General features: G+C 40.2%; 1 protein-coding gene across 4 annotated transcripts in view; it reads left to right on the top strand.

Annotated features, from left to right (window-relative positions):
- PPP3CA (protein phosphatase 3 catalytic subunit alpha) overlaps positions 1-18,800 on the top strand; it is a 278,936-nt gene that overhangs the window by 21,526 nt on the left and 238,610 nt on the right. For all 4 annotated transcript variants that reach the window (XM_083835543.1, XM_083835544.1, XM_083835547.1 and 1 more), the window contains one exon: positions 16,395-16,491. In XM_083835543.1, the coding sequence (XP_083691669.1) occupies positions 16,395-16,491 (97 nt within the window). The remainder of the gene's footprint in view (positions 1-16,394; positions 16,492-18,800) is intronic.

Below are 18,800 nucleotides of genomic sequence, written 5' to 3' on the forward strand. Positions count from 1 at the left end.
GCATTCTTTCTGCAAATGGGTAAAATGATGTTGTAATTTACCCCTCATTATTAGGCTGCAGAACAACTTTTATTATAATAAACTTCATAAAGTAGTCCTACTGGAATTCTGCCACTGTTTTAATTAACAAACTCATCGTACATTTTGGTCATTTATGTCTGTTTTATAGATAAAGAAAAATGGGTTTCATATCAAGTTGCATAACTAATGGTTGTTCTGTATAATGATTTGTAGTTAAAACAAGTAGCAGGTAGCTGCACTCTGTTATTACTGTAAATCAAATTATTTCAGCTTGCACACCTTTTGTTCTTGATGGGCTGAAGATGTTTTGGTGTTTTTTTTTTGTTTTGTTTTGTTTTTTTTCTTTCCCCAAAGTGATTTCCAAAAGATCAGATCAGGGGAGGACACGAAACAATAACCTCAACTGCTTACAGTTACAAAGTAATATTGTTAAACGTAAAGGAGAAATTCACGTGCATTTAAGCTGAGCAGTGATTGCAGTTTGCAAAACAAGGACAGGAATTCTTAAGCAAGTTTATAAAAGGCCTTGTTCACTCCTATGGCTTTATAGATACATCCTACTCTGAGGTCAGGTTGTTTGCTGACAGAGGTTACTCAAAATCTGTAATATTAGGAAGATATTTTTTTTTTTATGTTCTGGGGCTTTCAAGAAGCTAATAACAGTTGTAAATAAACATAGTATTGCTTATGCAATATTAAAGAGTGAGAGATCATTTCAGATAAATATTCCAATTCTATTATAATGTGCAGATAAAATTTAGACTTGTCCAAAGCTACAATTAAGCTCATGAAGCAAGGAGATGCAAAGCAGAGCCATGATCTTGCCAAGGATTCAGCCAGGCCAAACAGCCTTACAGACGTAAGCATGGGGACCTCTTAAGAATTGTCAAAAATGTGAGCGTTTCTTGCAGGCTTGAATGTGACTTATTTCAATCTCTGCAATTTAAAGCAATCGAGGCTGGCTGAGGCTAGAGGAAAGGTTAGTGTTTCTTAAATGAGAGCGTCTCCAGAGATGCTGAGACCAAGAGTAAAAAGCAGACCTACAAGCCAGTGGCAGTCAGGCTGCAAAAGGTTTCCTAGGGAAGCCATTTCCCTTTCTTCCTCCTGCTTGTCCTTCTGCTCCCTCCCTCACTTCACCCAGGCCTGTTCTGTTGGCACGGCTTAGAAAACCCCACAGCTTACCTGTCCTGAGTGGCGTTGGGCTGTATATGTTTGTTGTATGTCTGTGGTCAAAGGTAAGCATGGGGATGTGATGACAGGTAGAAAATAGACGTATCAGCATGTACAACCTTTGAAGGAAAGGCGGTTTCCTCGGCGGATAAAGATAAAAAGCTGGCATCAACACTGTGCACACTCCTCGGCAAATCGACCATGGTTTATTTGTTTATTTTACTGGAGCTAAAGGGGTATTGAAGAACTGAATACAGCGAAAAGATGGTTTCCCCAGCAACTGTGCCTCCATAAAAGGTTTTGGCTTGTTCCCATGCTTGTGTATTTCACTGTATGCAACCAAATGATCTCACTGGTAGGAAACCTTCCTAGTGCTCTCCAGCGGGCGTCCCGTTGGTGCGAGCAGCTGTGTGAATTCAGGAGGCAAACCCAAAAGTCCTGTTGGAAGCACTGATTCCAGCTCAGCTCAGGTTGTGCAAGCCGACTGCCTGAACCAAAGAGCATGAGCCGGGAAGGACAGATTGTCCATCTCCTTCAGGCCTCAGAGAGCACAGCCCTGGATGCTCCAAAGGGCCCAGTTCACCGAGCGCCACGGTCAGGGTTCAAGGTGAGGGAAATGCAAGCCCTGATGAAGTGTTTTCTTCTGTAGCACTGTGAGTCAGCCTTAGTGGTTTGCTTTAGTTAGGGGAAGCTCTCTAACAGTAGCACTGTGATACAATCTAGGAGATAGAAACCCTAGAGCATTTACATTCTGTATTTGGGGCAAATGTGACTGTTCACTGAAACACTGAATACCTGCTAAGCCAGAGAGAGAGAGAGAATTGAGGATTATTGAAATAATAGAGAGATTTCCACGCTGTTAGTGTATTGATCTAGGCTACTGAGTTAGCAGCCCAGGCAGAATTGTCTGACTTTACAGACCGGATGTATTTCTAGATTAAAGTGTTAAATGAGAATGAAAGAAACTACACGCTCTGTCATTGTAAATTGACTAAGGGCAGGCTACTGTAAACAGATTGCAGGTATGTCATGCTGCTCGACTAGTCAGGTGAGGAGCTGCTTTTTCAGAGGTTGTGACCTTGGATGCACAGAGTTGGTAAGGACCTATTGGTAACAGCAAATAAAAACATCTTCAGTCTGTTAAGGTAGTTCTTCCAAACAGTCTGATCAATGCGTCTTTAATTCCTAGGCGAGAGCACAGTTTTCTAGTCATATGACTGTACTATCATACCAATAAAACTATCAAACCTCAGTAATGCATGTGACAGGCAGAAGATTGATTATTTATCACCAAGCAGACTGCCAGGCCTGCTGATCGGGGGTTCTGGTTTCCAGCATAGCGGCAGACAATGAAATCTAAAATCTCACTATTGATCCTATTTATTTAAATTGTCTGTACCCAGGCTGCCCCAAGCTTCCTCTAGCCATGACATAAGGAAGCACAAAACTAAGCGATGGAGTGAAACAGGGATGTGCGTGTATCGCAGTGGTTTCTGCAAAGGACGTGATAGCCTTCTGTACTGCCTCCAGGGCAAATGCTTGGCCTCTGTAACAACCTTCTCGTGACCATGAGCTGTACTGAAGACACAGGAAAAGGAAGAACTCTTGTGGAAAATGTTCTGGTTCAGCCACCTATTCATCACTGAAAAAGGGAAGAGTCCCTGGGTGGTACACCTAATTTGATCTGATTCTAACAAATCCAGTTCACCACCACAGGAAAACACTTCAAATACCTCCAAGTTTAACCCCTGTACGTGCAGATGCTCAGACCAAGGCAGCCACTGCCATTTTATACATCTGGGTAGGTGACCATTATGTTGCAATCCCTACAAGGGCTCTGTGCCTTTCTAGAATGACAGCTAGAGGCTAGGGGGAATGGATATCCTACAGCATCTAATGTAAAAGGTATCTTTATACAGATCCTTAAATCTCACCCTAGTGATTGGGAAGCTTGACTAGATCATCTGAATCAATGAACACAGAATTGTTACTTATTTTGTGTAATATGTTTTTCCAGTGTTCTCCCACTCCCAAATATGTTTGTTTGTTTGTTTGTTTGTTTGTTTATTTATTTATTTATTTTTAGAGTTAGCATTAACAAATTGTATTTCCAGAGCTTCCCGGAAAAACTGGCTCTTTGGAAGTGCTAATGGCCTTTCCACTCCCTGACTATTTGTTAGAATGAGGAGTGGCAAGGTCTTTCTTCTGAAAGATAGTTTCACACTCTGCAGATGCTGATTTCTGAACCTCTTTCCAGGTAGTGCATCTAAGTCAGAAGTACATGGGAAATACTGGACCTCTCTGAGAAATGTGCTCTGCTCTGCTTCCTTTGGAAAACATTTTCTGCTCTGTTCAATCAAGAAGACAGCAGGGTGGAAAGGAATGGTGGGACTGACTTTGCTGTAGTCCTCAGAGCTATAAACTCACGTCTGTAAGTCAGAGAAATCAGAGTTGTCCTCGGAATCTCTATTACGTTGGTGTACAGATAACCCCTTCTTATTCTCCCTTGTGTCAAAGCCTTTTTTAAGACAGGTCTAATTCCAAAGTATAACTCTGTAGTAAGGAGTAAACTACTTGGTAAAATTAACGTCTGTTAATTTGTGAAATGTTCAGGGCTCTGATTATATAAAGTTGTTTAAATGCCACTTGATTTGCATAGAACAGACAGCTGTGTCTCTGAAAACCTTTGCAGTACAGGCTAAAGTGTAATTCTATGAAGGGCGTAGCTATTATATTCTTTCCCTTTTGATTATGCATACATTGAGAGTGTCATTCTTTGTATTTACTGGTTTTTGTTCGTTACAGCCTTAGCACAATTACTGACCTTTTGTGGCTCTGAATCTATAAGACTAGCCCTTGTTAGTTGTGTAGTCCAGTTATAATCTAGATGGTAGGTTTTCTGTTCTGTTGTTGATGTTTTAACAGAGTTAGTCATGTATGCATGACTGAATCCATCTCGTTTCAGGTTAAATGCAACTGATATCACATGAAGGAACTGATTAACATCCCTAGTGAGGGAAAAAATGAGGAATTCAACTCTTTAATAGAATTTCTCTGTAATACACTGAAATTCAAGATAACCCCTTTCAATCAAGTTACATTTGAACAGATCTTTTTCTGCAAATCAGTAGGCGAGTTCTTTATAAGAATTGCATATTTATTTGTCCCATTTAAAAGAAACTAATTTTAACACTGCATGTGTTTATGCTTCGCTGGCCTAGTAAGCATTATTATCTTGCAGTTCAGTGACTTTCAGATGTGTGTTACTCTAGGACACTTAATGGTAGATTTTTGTTCAGTGAACTGTTAGTCCTTTATAAAACTTGCACACATATCCTTATAACTGTCTCGCATCACACACGTCAAGGAAAAGTGGAACATCTTTATGGAAATGGATATTACATACACCCATGGAGTTCTGCAAGAATGGCCAAGAGAAATTAATGTCTGTAATTACTGCTTAGCTATCTGTGGCTTGATATATGGATGGGATACAGGATGGGTCATTTTGTGTTTGTGCTGGTACATGGTTTGCTAGCTGCATGTGCCTGTAGTTTGAAGATGACCATCAAGGGGATGCTGGTGTATATGCCCAGTACAGGCCATATTTGTATTTGGCACTCCATCTAAATTCTCACTGGAAATGGCTCTGGGGCTGTGTTAGCACCTTAAACATCCCTGGATGTGCTTAGGACAATGGAAGCTGGTGCAGGCCAAATCCATGCCAGGGGCAGTTTTAGTAACTCAAACATAGAGACGAGAGAGTGCCAAGCTTGGTAACATACTCATACTAAGCACTGCTTAGTTCATTACCATAGACCTAATTTGGTAACTTGCTCATTGGCCTGACAGGAAGATTATGGAATTGTTGTTCCCCCAAAGAAACCCAGCCTTCTCCACCAGTTTATGGGATGCCTCAGAGAGTCGTGGGAAGATGCATCCCCAACTCATTCTCATTCTTCTTTGTCTTTTTTGATTAACTTGTTGGGCTGACTTGATGAACTGTTTTAGCGTGTACAGCATATGCAGTATAACAGCTAGTTAATCTGAAAAGTTAAGGTGCAACAACAGTTACAAGAGTTAGCCAAGTTGTTCCAAATCTTTATCAATAACTCAAATACTTTTTATCCAGGTAAGGTCACTTGTGTTATGCTGTCTTTTCTATTTCCTTCCCCTTCTCTCCATCAATCAGAAGATAAAGATAGTGGGTTTCTTCCTTCACATTCTGAATTGATTTTTGCAGTCTTATAGGATAGACAGTCTAACAGAGAAACAAGCAAATAAAAAAAAGGAGTGCAATCTTCTTTAAGCTATTTGTAAAACTTATTATTCCACAGCTATAAAAAAGTAAAGCAGTTGTTTAAAATTAGGTGAAACTCTATAAGAAAGTTTATAAAAATACGAAGTAGTTAATATATTTAACCATTAATTCCTTAGGCAACAAACACAGCTACAAGTCTTTTATTTGTTTGTAAAGTGCATACCAAGTAACTTCCCCTAAAATTTTAGGGAAAAAAAGTAAACAAGAATGTTATTCTCTTTGGATAAATTTACAAGAGAAAAGGTCTAATAGTAATAATTTGACCATTTGCCTACTGTGGAACTATTATAAATTCTGTTCAGTTTTGCCCAGGAAGTTAACATTAAAATGTTTTTCATCTGTTCCAGCTTCCTCATTATCTCTGTTCCTACCATTCCCTAAACCATATCTTTTTTTTTTTTTCTTTTTCTTCATAACAAGAACTGTAGTTTTATGGATGTACCGATATGTCTAAAACTTGTGCTGGGTATCAATTCTGGATGCCATTATTTTTTGTTGTATGGATGTTTCGTATCTTTAATTGGGTACAGTATCTTCCATGCTTTCTCCTATAATGGGATGCTTGACTTGATCACCAGTAGCCTCGGAGTTCTCTCTCTTCTCATTTCTCAGAGATTTATAGGAAGGAATAATGAAGCAAATCTAGGGCTGACAGCTCACAGGGGAGAGCTGGGCAGGAACATAAGCTTGCTCCCTTGTATAACTAGCAGGTCTGAAGGGATACCGTACATTGTTCAGGTACAGACAGATGGACAGTGCCAGGCTTTTTCAGAAATACATGGTTCTGTAGAGAACCAAGTGAAGTATCCACCTCTGCCATCTCTACTCTGTTCCTTTCAGTACATGTATTTGCCCTTTGCTCATAGATCTGGCATTGAAAGCTGAGGTATTTCAGTACCACCTGTGTTATCTGGTTTTCACAAGGCTGTGAGAATCTGTACAGTTGTTGTTTCCTGGCCTTTTTCTGTCTCTGAAAACCAGTAGAGGTCTGAAGGAATGAACAGTTGAACCTCACATTATTTCTGCGTGTGAGGAAGTGAAATACATGCAGCATGGCTATGTGCTGCATGAGGCATGTAAATGACCCCACGCAGGTTTCAGAACAATTGTTAAAAATACTGCATACATACTCCTCATCCATCTCATGGTATTTAAACAGTCATTAGAGGACGTACATGAAAGTCTCTGATAGATTCCAGCCTCCTATTATTGCCAGTTCTGTCTTACAGAAGTTTAGGATAAGCATCCATGTAGTGGGCACATGAAACAGAGTGGGAAGAAAAGGCATTTTGCAATGCCATCGATTGCAGGTCTGCTTTAAATGTGTAATTATTAATCTTTCCAACATCTGGAGTTCCTGTAACTTACATATGGAGATGGGGTTGTTCTATCACATTAGTAAAGAAGGCTTTTCATTCCAAATCTCAAAAGAATGTTTTTAAATCATACATTTGTTGTTGTTGTTGTCTTTAAATGCTCCAAGAAACTGAGAATGTCCGAAATGTCAAGACCGTAAAGGATGCCATTGTATCATTTTAGGCAAGGGGTTCCCAAATACATTCGCAACGATTGCAAATGGGTTCCTGAAGCAAAAGTTGAAGTCCTGCCATACTTATGCATGTAGTCCCAACCCCACTGGGTACTTATGCAAGAGTGCTGAGTTGAGGAAGGGTGACGAAATCTGGCCTTTGATGGTTATGATTCAATATTGCAACCAGCTCATCCAAGACAGGTTGCATCCTGATCCCACAGTGATGCTCAAGAATGTGCTCAGCTCAGAAAATGGCATTCCAACCTTGCAACTTGACCCAGAGCAATTCTTAAATCATGTGAATCAACGGCAGGGGGAGGCACAAATAAAACTTGAGAAATGTTGATGAAGAGAAATAGTTCTTATCAGAAAAATATTCCTAAACTTTATTGATGTTTCCTTGGTCACCTAGGCTTTAACAGGAATTCAGCACTTGTCAAATTGTAGGGTTTCGTATGCCCTTTAGATTTTCTTATCTACAAAACAACTTAAAACAATCCTCTTCAGAGCAGCCCCTTGAAATAGCGTAGTCAAACCAAGAGGGAGCCTCTCGGGAATTTAAGCTAAGCGACTTTCTCTGTTCAGATTCTTATGACAATATTTTAATATACTAAAAATGCCCAAATGCCCAAATTAAGAGTTATTGGAATAGATGGCTCATAGCTGAGGTAACTTATTTCTTAAGACCTTTAGATGGAAAATTAAAGCATAAATTAGTCGCATTGCTGGTGAAGTTATTCCTTGTCACTGAGCAGAGCCTTTCCGTTTCTCTTCTCCTCTAAACCACTGATGAACAGTCCAGCTACAGAAGGAGCACAAACATTGTGCTCCCTTGTTCGTGCTTTTGGCGGTTTGCAATATATCAGTGTCTGCGCTGTCAGATTCTGCTTCAGATCAGATGGCCACAGATCTGGCACCAAGAAAAATATGTTCAAGTCTCACACAGGCCAGAGAAGTGGGGAAGTCTCTCCAGGTTTAGGTATGAATACAGCCCTTTCTTCTGCCAGGTGTTTTGGAATTAGAAGGTTTCACTAAAATTACTGGCATAATCCCCGCTGCAAATAGTCTCTGTTTCCTCTCTGTGCTGGTAAGGTGCTACTCCCCGTGTATAAACAGGCAGTGATTCATTAGCACAATGACATAGAACAACAGATGACCTTGCATATTATGAATGGGTTATTCTTCCGCTTCAGTTGTGGTAATGAATCATTTCCCTCTTGTGCTCCTCCCATCACTTCTAATAGCATACATTTTTTATTATTCAGAATTAACTTCTTCAACGAACACTTGGCTGTCCTGGGAGATCGAGAGGGGAAGGATCCTTACTCACAGCAAGCATGGAGGAGCGCAACTCCACCGACTTAACAGGCAGCCTTCAGGTTATCAGTGCCTCTATTCGTGCGTTACATTGGGCCTGTTAACACTTAGTATCCTCCTGACATAGGGTGTGTTTTATGTGCACAAGTGTGTGTTGCACGTGGCAATTCTTATCCCTTCTGTGGGGATCTCTTTGAAATTTGGAAACTGGGTGCTAGGAGAATTCTGGGTAAAAGCTCTGAGATTGTTCGTTGGTAAATCCATTAGAATAAATCTTTTTTGTCAGTATTTAGAAAGCAGTGGGCATGTTTCAGTTTTCTTACTCTCCAGCCCACTTGAATATAGAGAAGCCTTGTTCTGGACTTGCTACCCCCACAAGCTCTTCGTGCTTCTTAAAATACTTCAGCATGCAGATTTGCTGAAGGGCTTCCACAAACCAATATTTAGGAATCTCTGGATATGATTTTTTTTTCCTGCAATTTTGTTGCTTAGGTAAATCTTACAGCAATAATCTCCCATTTAAATGGTCCTTTTGGCATGTGGCCATGCGTCCCTGTTGCATATCAGTGGTAACCAGCTGAGCTGGCTGACTTTTGCATGCAAAAACATTGTGTTCTAGCTGGAGCTGTTAATGAAAAGCCTGCTGAAAGACTGTTGGTGGAAGCTGGCAATTGCAACAGTCCTGTTCCTAGAGGTACAATGTCTGTTATTAACAATGGCTTTGTGGGTCTGAACACTCCCTTTAGCACAGGGATATGTGCAGTATACCACCCAGCAAAGTCATGTCTGAAGCGTGGGTTTACACACCTAACCTGTTTGCATACTGCTTACACTTGAGGAGAGTGGAGGCTCACTTGCATTTTTCAAATGCTTAATAACTTTATGCAAAAAGCAATATTTCCATGCCCATAGTGCATATGACAAAAGTAACAGGCTCAAACTGTAAAAGAGGTTTAAACTGGACAGCAGAAGAGAAAAACCCACAACCCTTCCTGATGATAAAGATGAATTAATCATAGAAATAGACTGCCTAGAGGTTTTAGAGCCCGGGTCATTGAAAGTTTTTTGAGAGCAGTTAGACAAACCTTGGCGGAGATACAGCTGATCCTGCCTCTGGGCAGATAGATGGACTTTATGACCTCATGGGCTCTTTCCTAGGCCTAAGCTCTGTAATTCCATCACTGCTCCAAGTCACACCAGAGCTGTGTGGCAAAGCAGGGAACTGCACTTTCTGCACCAAATGCTGCTACCTTTACAGCTAAATCATCCTTGCTTCGATCAAGATCTGGTGTCCTTGCTTACTCCTAGTGCTTGCATTTCCCCTGGGCAGAAAGTGACTTTTAGTCAACAGGCCAACATGATCTGCTGCTCATACCCTTCAGAGGGTCTTTGCAGCCAAAATCAGGAATGGTACATCTGCATGGTAAAGGCAAACACCCTTCCTGCTGCCACGGAGTGTGCCAGTTATAAGCTGCAGGAGCAATAGGCAGAGAGAAAGGTGTGATCTGCTGACAAATTGCCAGCTGGCCAACTTAAAAAACAAAAAACAAACAACAACAACAACAAAAAGAAAACCACCACTTTAGATTTTTAATAAAATGGTTATCCTGACTTTTTGCTAGTGGACTCTTCTCAAAGTGCATAATAATGTGTCTGTACAAACTTAGTTCTGTAAGATTTGACTGTGCTGCAGCTACACTCAAACTTTCCGAACATAGGATCCAGCCAGGGGGTTGATATGAGTTTTTCACTGATCCTCATTCATATTTTTGCATTTCTATTTACTGAATATTGATTTTTATAATACTGCAAGTGCAAGCATGCAGACCCTGAGAAGAATGACGTGCATTTGAAATTAAATTCTTTTTTTTTTTTAATTTTAATTTCTGGTATCAAAATTATAATGATTTATTGTAACTGTGGGTGAGTATCTGTCTGTAAAAGATCATAATTACCTACTATAATGCAAAAAACAGAAGGGAAAAAATAGTTCCTCTTCTCTACATTTCGTAAGTCATAAGTAAAGATTATGGATTTATGTTGTACATATTGAAAACGTTTCTCCAGAGTACCAGGATATCATTCTAAGCAGTTTAAACATGTGGCTCTATAAATCCATGAAATTCTTCTGAGAGAAGATTAGTTGTAAAAATGTTTTACTTTTCAAATCTAATGTGCACTCCTTCCAAGTAAAAGAATCTGTGTAAAAAAAATGGGACTTCCTGAAGTACAGGATTGCTCTGGAGAGAGGTTCCTGAAGAACTCGAGGAACATAGACTAAACAAATACTCCTTTGAGTGCCGACACCAGGTCCAACTTCGTGTTGTAATGGTTTTGTCATCATCTAAAGGTGTCTGTGATCACATGGAGAGCCTCTAGGCAGCTGCTGAACCTGAGATGTGTGACAGAGACACCAGTGGGTGGGCTCAGTCAGCAGAGTCTTTTTCTGGTGATACGTATATTCCTAGAATACCTGCATCACAGTGTGGAGTTCACAAATCTTTGAGAGAGAAAATCTAATGTGTTCAGGTAAACAGAACAAAGAGGACCATCTGTCCTAATGACATCTCATATTGATCAATAAAATGCAGCTTTTGACCCTGCCATTCGTCTGTTTGTTTGTTTGTTTTTCCACAGTGAAGAAAAAAATTACAAACTGGACTGAAAGTCCACCATGGTTTTTCTGCAAGGTCATATGGACAGGTATCTAAATGAAGAAGAAATTGAGTAAAAAAGATGAATATGAGAGAAGTGCTGAAGATGAAGCTATTATAATGAGGAACACAGTGCAAAATTATGAAGAGAACACAGAAGTATCCCCAGTTCTGCTTTGATTTGCAACCCAAAAATTGATTTAGAGGAAACATGAGTGGCAGGTTTGTCCTTAGAACTAAAATTTATTTCAACACAGAGAAACACGTTTGAAATACTGTGTAAGCATTCAAGAAAGAATAGGAAGATTTTTTTTCCCTTAAGTTGCCATTTTGTGCTCTGCAGCAAAGGAGTACCTTCAAAAGAGGAACATGCTCCAACAAGCATGGAATCAATTTAAAAATGAACTTGAGTCATAGCTCCAGCTTTAATAGGGTTCTGATTTAAAATAATTTGACATTTGCTGTGTTTCCAGATTAAATCTAAAAATTTGAGATGCAAAAGAAGATTAACCTTAGGTGCCTCGAGCAGATCTGCACATTTTGGAGGTTTCGCAGTGCTTACCCACTCCTTCTTACAGCTAAGCAACATTTACTACGTGTGTTCCTTTGAGTAACTTGTTCAAAATTCAGACTCTCCCTTTGGTTTTCAAATGCTCTGTAGTTTCTCCAACTGCTGTGACCCACTCCATCAGTTCCCAAACCCATATTTTCATCTGTTTTGTACTTTTCATTTTCATTGCTTTTTTGTGGACCAAAGTCACCGAGTCACCTGGCTTTTGACAGACGAGGAGTTCATTACTGGTAGGATCGGTAGCATATGCAAACTCCAAATGCTGACCATGGCTCAGGTAACTGGAAAACTTCCAGAGGTGCACATGAGTGGGTAGGTGATGACTGGAGAGGGTGCTGGATTAGGAAAATAAGGTGGCAGAGGAATGGCCAGCAGATCTGTCCTCTTATCTTTCTCACATGATGGAATGGAAGACACTATATTTCAGAAGAAGTTCTGGTCATACGGAGTACTTGTGGCTCTATTAAGCATCCAGGAATAGTCTCCCTGTTGATAATACCACCAATCCTTTGCAGACCAAGCATTAATGTAGGAACAAGAAATGCATGGAAAAAAAAGCTCATTGTTATGACAAAAGAATTGGAAAAATCTGAAGTAGATAAATATAGCCTCAGTGCTGTGGTGGAATAATAGGTGTCATTCTGGGATGATGAACAGCTACTCGGGGTGCTGCTTAAGATCAGAAAAATTAAAAGAAGCTTGCATTGTGTTTGTCATATCCAAGAGGAGATCAAAGTATATGCTTGGATGTAATCCAACGAGCAATAAAATCATTACAGTTCTTTTTCAAGCAAATCCAGTCAATATGTCGATCAAACAGATTAACACTCCTACGATAGCAGATGACAAAGATGCAGTTGATGAGTTCTATCAACAGCTTGAAGAGACATTCATTAAAAATGAGGCAAAGCTATCACCCCTGCAACTAGGGGCCTAACTGTGGAAGTTTGACTGTCGGATGCATAAGCTCACCAAAAGAAGTAATGGGAAATGACTACTCATCTGGGTTTACTGAATGAAAGAGGCAGTTGGTTGAACTTTGCTGCTTTCGTGTTCTTTCGTTCTTCATTTAAGTTCAAAATCGAATGTCCGAGATATTTATACAAATGGGTTTGACATGATGACTCAGAGCCAAGCGATACTGAAGGATGAACATATTGAGTCGAAAGATCAATTGTTGGCTTTTAGAACTTCAGAAGACAGATATTCAGCAGTCCACCGCTTCTTGACCAGAAGCAGAAAAATCTATGGGATGTCTATCCAAAAGAGGTTTGTGGTATTGGCATGGAGAGATAGACAGTGAGCCCAAATGGGCTACGGGATAAAACTGCCAAATGCAAGGCACCAATGAACACATCCTGGTAACACAGTATTGGGCTCCCAGCATCTCTGAACGGCAGCAGGCAACCATGAATTGTGTTTTTTTTTTTTTTATATATATATATATTTCATTAAACAGTGTGTGAAACAGTAACGTGGGCTGCCCAGAATTTTTCAGTGGTTATAGAGAATTTGCTAAGTGGTTATAGAGAATTTGCTCTGGCAGGGTTTTTGAACCAAAAAGGAATGGAAGGTCCCTAGACACCCTGCCCTCCCCCCGCCTGGGAAACAAGTCAGATGGGGCGCTGAGATAACAAGGAGAGCTGCAGGCACAGATAATAGGCAGCAAATGCTGGAGTGAGTGAAAACGACAGTAAGGACCTTCATGTGGGAGGGAATGAAATGCCTGTACACTGACTCAGTTACCGCAGATATGATGCAAGCGAACATCACCTAGTGATCAACTGCAGGAGCAATAGATAAATTCAGTTATCTGGAAACCATTATATCCAACCACAGAGATACTGTGAGGGAAGTGAAGGCAGAATTCAGCTGTACCTTCTTGCAGAGAAAAGCACGAGAAACCCTAGAAACATTTAAAAATGTAAAAAACGTTCAACAGGTGAAAAGCTTAATTTTTTTTACATACTGGCTTGTAGAAACAAACTGAGCCTGGTCACAGAAAGAATGGTGAGATGCGAGAACTAGGCTTCAGGCATATTATAGATAGAGAATAATTGAAAAGCTTGCTAGAAATATTGCAAGTTAAAAGTGATCTTTTGTAAGAAATCAGCGGGAGTAACTAAGGTTTGTTGTTGCTTAAGACACAAAGAAGAGAGACTGAGAGATGTACAAAGGAGGGAATGACTGTGCTTTGTACCAGATGGGAACAACTAGGATGATACAGAAAGATGGGGAGTACTGTGCTCTGCTCTGCACTGCAGTCTCTAAAGAAGGCTTCTGAAAAAGTCTGTCAGAAATGTTTCCAGCCAAATCCATTGTTTTGGTTTTTTTTTTTTTGGACCCATCCTGAATTCTCTTGCATTTCTTGTGAGCCCCTCAGTGGCTTACTTTAAATACTACCTTAAAAACTGCTCTTTACTGATGACTCTGAGAAAGAAATTTGGTAATATAGACCATAGAGTGGTCTGTAAACCAGTGAATATATATATAAAAAAAAAAAACCAATGTATTGCAACTTTGGTCTTTTGGAACAATAAGAGATTAGTGCTTGTTCTATTTAAGATTTTTTTCAACACATTTTAAGTCCAAGTTAATGAAGAAAAGAATGCAAACACAAGTTTGTTCTTCACCTAATTTTCTTCCCTTTGTACAAGGATCAATACTTCGTTAGCTTAGCCTGTGTTCCAGGCATATCTTCTACAACATCAGCAAAAGCATCGCCACCAGCAGTATCTGCACATCATTTATGTAGATCTCATTCCAAATTACCTAGGCTGATACTGGAAGGAAGTATTAATGTCAGCAGCGTGCAGTATCCACCTTTCGGCAAGTGTCATCCCTAAGTTCAGTTCTGTTCTGTGCTACATGATTAGTGTAGTGCTGGGAGACAAACAGTAGTTAGCCTTAATGTGGAAAAATTCTGTGATTTTAGATCTTTGGAATCCAGTTGTTCTGTGTTTTTTACCTCAGTGCTTTCACAGCCTTTCTATATTGCTCACTTGTATTTTTCTGAGTCATACCTACAGTAATTGAAAACTAGCTTCACTTATTTGGTGGAAAAACTAGGCAGCTTGAAATACAGCACATTGTGCCTCTGCTCTTAGGTCCAAACTTTGAACAACAGCCATGCAGTTTATCATGCCCATTACATTTTATTATATCTACTGCCATCCAGTTCTTTTCCTTCAAGACTTATTATTTCAGAAGAAAACGTAGGTTATCTAATGTGCCACTTGCAAATACGAATTTCCAAAATGCTCTACATAAGTGCAAGTAGCCACAAAGATCTCTGAACTCAGAACAAGCGATTCTGTAGGATATTTGGACTTCTAGCCCTGTTTTGTTGTTGTTGTTCAAAAATAAAACCCCCAAACCACCTGTCTAGTTTCTGACCGCTGCAGTCTTTCCACCCACCCATTCTCTCTTGCATGTATTTGGTTATACTGTTTCACTCCTTTTGATGCACAGAGAGATCGAATTAAACTAGTCCACATGGAATCAAGGTAGTGTTGGACCTTCTTTTATATGTTTCAGGTAATGCTGACTCCATATGCATTGCCTGAGGTATGGTTTAGATCATCATTGTTATATTTCTTTAATACAAACTAGGTTTTCATGCTGCAAGGAAAGGAGTTGGAGATTGACATCCTCCCTCCCAGTCTTCGTTTGGTACATTTTAAGTAGCAGGCTTTGTGCTGATATGACAGGAATAGTTGGAGAGGCTTCATGGTTTCCAGGACCTAATGCTGGAGATTAATTCTCTGCCCATTTATAATTTTTGCAGTCTGTGAAATACAGTGCAGCTTTGCAGTCATGCTGATGCTGTTCAGCCTACCCTCCTGTGTATTTTCTAGAAAAAACAAACAAACAAAAAAACACAAACACAACAAAACACTAAAAACACTTTTTTTTTTTTTCCGGATTTATTCTTAAACAGCTAAGTTGAGCATAAGACCAGAAAAGGGGGGAGAAAAAAAAAAGATGGTGTTTGATGAATAGATCAAATGCGCAAGATGATAACTTGGGGTTTATTCAAAGGACATTTTCCTTTACCCAGACATGCCTTTTCTCCTTGTTGCTGTCATGATTGATTAGCGAAGCACCAAACAATCTATGTAGTTATTCACCAACTGCAGTCCATCTGGAGATAGGACTTTGCAGTCTCTTTCTAGAAATGTGTCTTCACTGGGTTTGCTGTACGCTTATGAGCCTAGTACTTAATCACCACATGTGGGAGGTGTTAACTAGGGAATTGCCTTTCCAGTCTAACTGCATTATCATTTATATTGTGCTGTAAATGTCTGTAACATTTAAGATGCTTTACAAAGGGTTAGGAGTGCACCGCACATAACAGCTCGTACCCCAAAGAGCATGGAGTTGAAGTGCACAAGTGGGCACCATAAAATAAAAGGCAAATGATGAGGGGAGGGTGGCTTCAAGAGAGGTAGGGGAACAGATGTCAGAAATCTTTTGGAGGAGGAAGTGAGTGAGGAGGAGGGAAGCTGTTCCCATGTGAAAGATGATCTAAAATGGGGAGTGGGCGAAGGAAACAATTTGGAGTTTCTTACAAGTATGTCTGCTGTCCTATCAAGAAGTGTTTGCGCTTTTGAAAGCATAGCTAAATTTGACAGGAAAAATACAACCTTTTCAACATACTAGCATAAAAAGAAACGTAAAAACCCTGCCCGTTGAATATTCTAGACATATTATGCACTAAAAAAGTAGCTCTGTCCCCCATATAACTTATGTCTTACAACCAGAATCTCTCCCAAAATCTCAAAATAAATTTCATATCTTCTCCTCCAGAGAGCAAGCAAAACAGCTCAGCCTGCAGAGAGACCTGAAGGTCACCAGCTTGGACAGGAAGGTCGGCAGCCCAGCTTTGTGGACATGAAGCGGGCAGGTAGGAGGCTTGATCCCCAGCTGGGGTTAACACACCGAGTGCCAGACTCTGGCCACCTTGTAGTTAAACCTGGGGCTGCCCACACTTTTCACTGCGGTGCTTCACATCTGCCTAGGGATGACTGGGGCTGATATACATACCCGAGGGATTTGGTCTTTCTGGTTAAGGCTTCAGCAATGTATTGTTTGAATATCTAGCAGGGACAGCTCTATCATTACTGTTGAAGCTACAAATAATTGCTCATAAGGAATCATTAAATATGAAAAGATATCTATGTCTGGGATAATGTTTCCTGGCTGGGGGAACATCCACACACTAGTCAGTTTCTGCAGACCTGGTTTCTACTGTTCTCACGACACGCATAGCGAAGTTACTTTCTATATAGTATGGTAGTAGTGAGGCTATTGTCTATATAGCCTGAACTAACAAAAATCAGCTTGTTTGTCATTATTATTTCTGTACATTATCTGGCCCTCCTTCCAAGACACAACATCCCCTTTATTTTAAAAAGATGGGCAGTGGAAGATTATTGTCCTGTGTGGTTTTTGTACAAAGGCATGTCACAATGCAAACGTATGGCCTGAATCTCTTTATGCTGATAAACATGTTAATGCCAGGGGCTGTTCTCTGGCAGAGGCATATGAGAGCTCATAGTTGTGTGACTAAGGTCTCCTTCTGGTATAATCTGTCCTTGCTACTTACAGAAAATGGATCTTGTGCTACTGCTCCTCCATACAGTGGCATAGTCTGGGGGAGCACTCATTGGTGTGGACCAGATTGCACAAGGCAGCATGCTAGCTATTGAACTGTGTATATGTGGTCATGATCTAGTGCTGAAGTCCATGCCCTGTTTAGACATTCTTTACTCTTGTACAGACATAATACCAGCATCTAGCTAATTAGACAGTCTAGACATTTTTAGACACCAGGAAGACTATAAACACACCTGACTTTCTCTGTTTTCTCATGAACTATATCCAAGGAATTGGTGCCACTGAGCAGGCATCTCCATCCCCTGTTGTGATGTCAGCTACTACCCATTACTTGTCCTACCGATTGTGTCTGGTTCCCTCTGTGATAGACTTTAATCTGCTCCTTAAATCATGTGTTATCTGTTCGTGGCTTATAGCATCTTAAGTTTGTTCAATACAGTCTCCATCCTGAACCAAATTAATTAAAACTACTCATTAATACCAACCTCAGAACCGATCCCTCTGGAATTAGTCTTGATGTTGGGCTACAGATAACACTGAGTTGATTTTTGTAACCAATTGCATATGGCAAATGAAAGGCCAGGAAAATTAGGTGAGGAATGATTCTCTCAACTGATCCTGTAATTGAGAAAAGGTGAGAAGCAGTAAATATCACCAAAGTTGTCATATAGACTTAGCAATGTTTTGCATTCTATCACACTTATTCCCATTCTGTCTCTCTGAGCAGGCAGCTGCTAGACTTAACTACAGTAAGATAATGTCAGAAAACAGAAGCAAAATATTTTGATCTGGGGACTGCAGAGCTGTGGGTGGTGTAAACTGTGGCCTCCTTGTAGATCAGAGACGAATCAGAAGAACTTATAGAAAAGTGAGATGCTAAACTGTGCTGTTACCAAATTAACGTACTATCCTTGTTTAAGTCAATGGGACATTCAACATAGTCTCCAGTGGAGTCAGGATTTCCTTCTATACTTAAAATTCTACCTGGTTATCAGAAAATAACTCAAAAAACCCCACGTGCGCTACATTTTTGGAGACCATATACATATAGGTGGTGTATCCCACATAGCCACATCCCAGCTGCCTATTGGGATAAGACTTGAGTGTTCATTCATCTCTCCACGACTCGGCACCTTCATTCAAACTAGGTGGGAACCCTGGCATGTGGAATGGATGGAAATCTGGGCTTGTCTCTAGTCTGGGTCATCACAGCACACCCTTATTATGAGAAAACAGATTTTATAACCCACCCTACCAAAAACTTGTTATAGAGGAGGCTGGGAAAAAACTTCATTACAAATAAATGAGGTAATGAGGGGGAAATGCCATCATGTTTTCCTGAAACAACCAGTGCAGTCCTTACAGCAAATCCCATATTCTTACTCAAATTTGTACAGGAGAACTTCTCTTCCCTGCACACAGTAGTATCCCTGGGAAGAAAGAAGAGTTTGTAATCTGACCTAGAGTCTGTAGGTCTGTACTGCATGCCTTGAATACCCCGTGAGCTACATGGGCACCTCACAAAGCCGTGATGTAGCTATATGACCACTGGTGTTTTGTCTGTGCAGTCTCTTAGAGGAGTCTGTAGTTTTCTGT

Source organism: Anser anser, assembly GCF_964211835.1.
Source record: "Anser anser genome assembly, chromosome: 4".
Lineage (NCBI taxonomy): Eukaryota > Metazoa > Chordata > Aves > Anseriformes > Anatidae > Anser > Anser anser.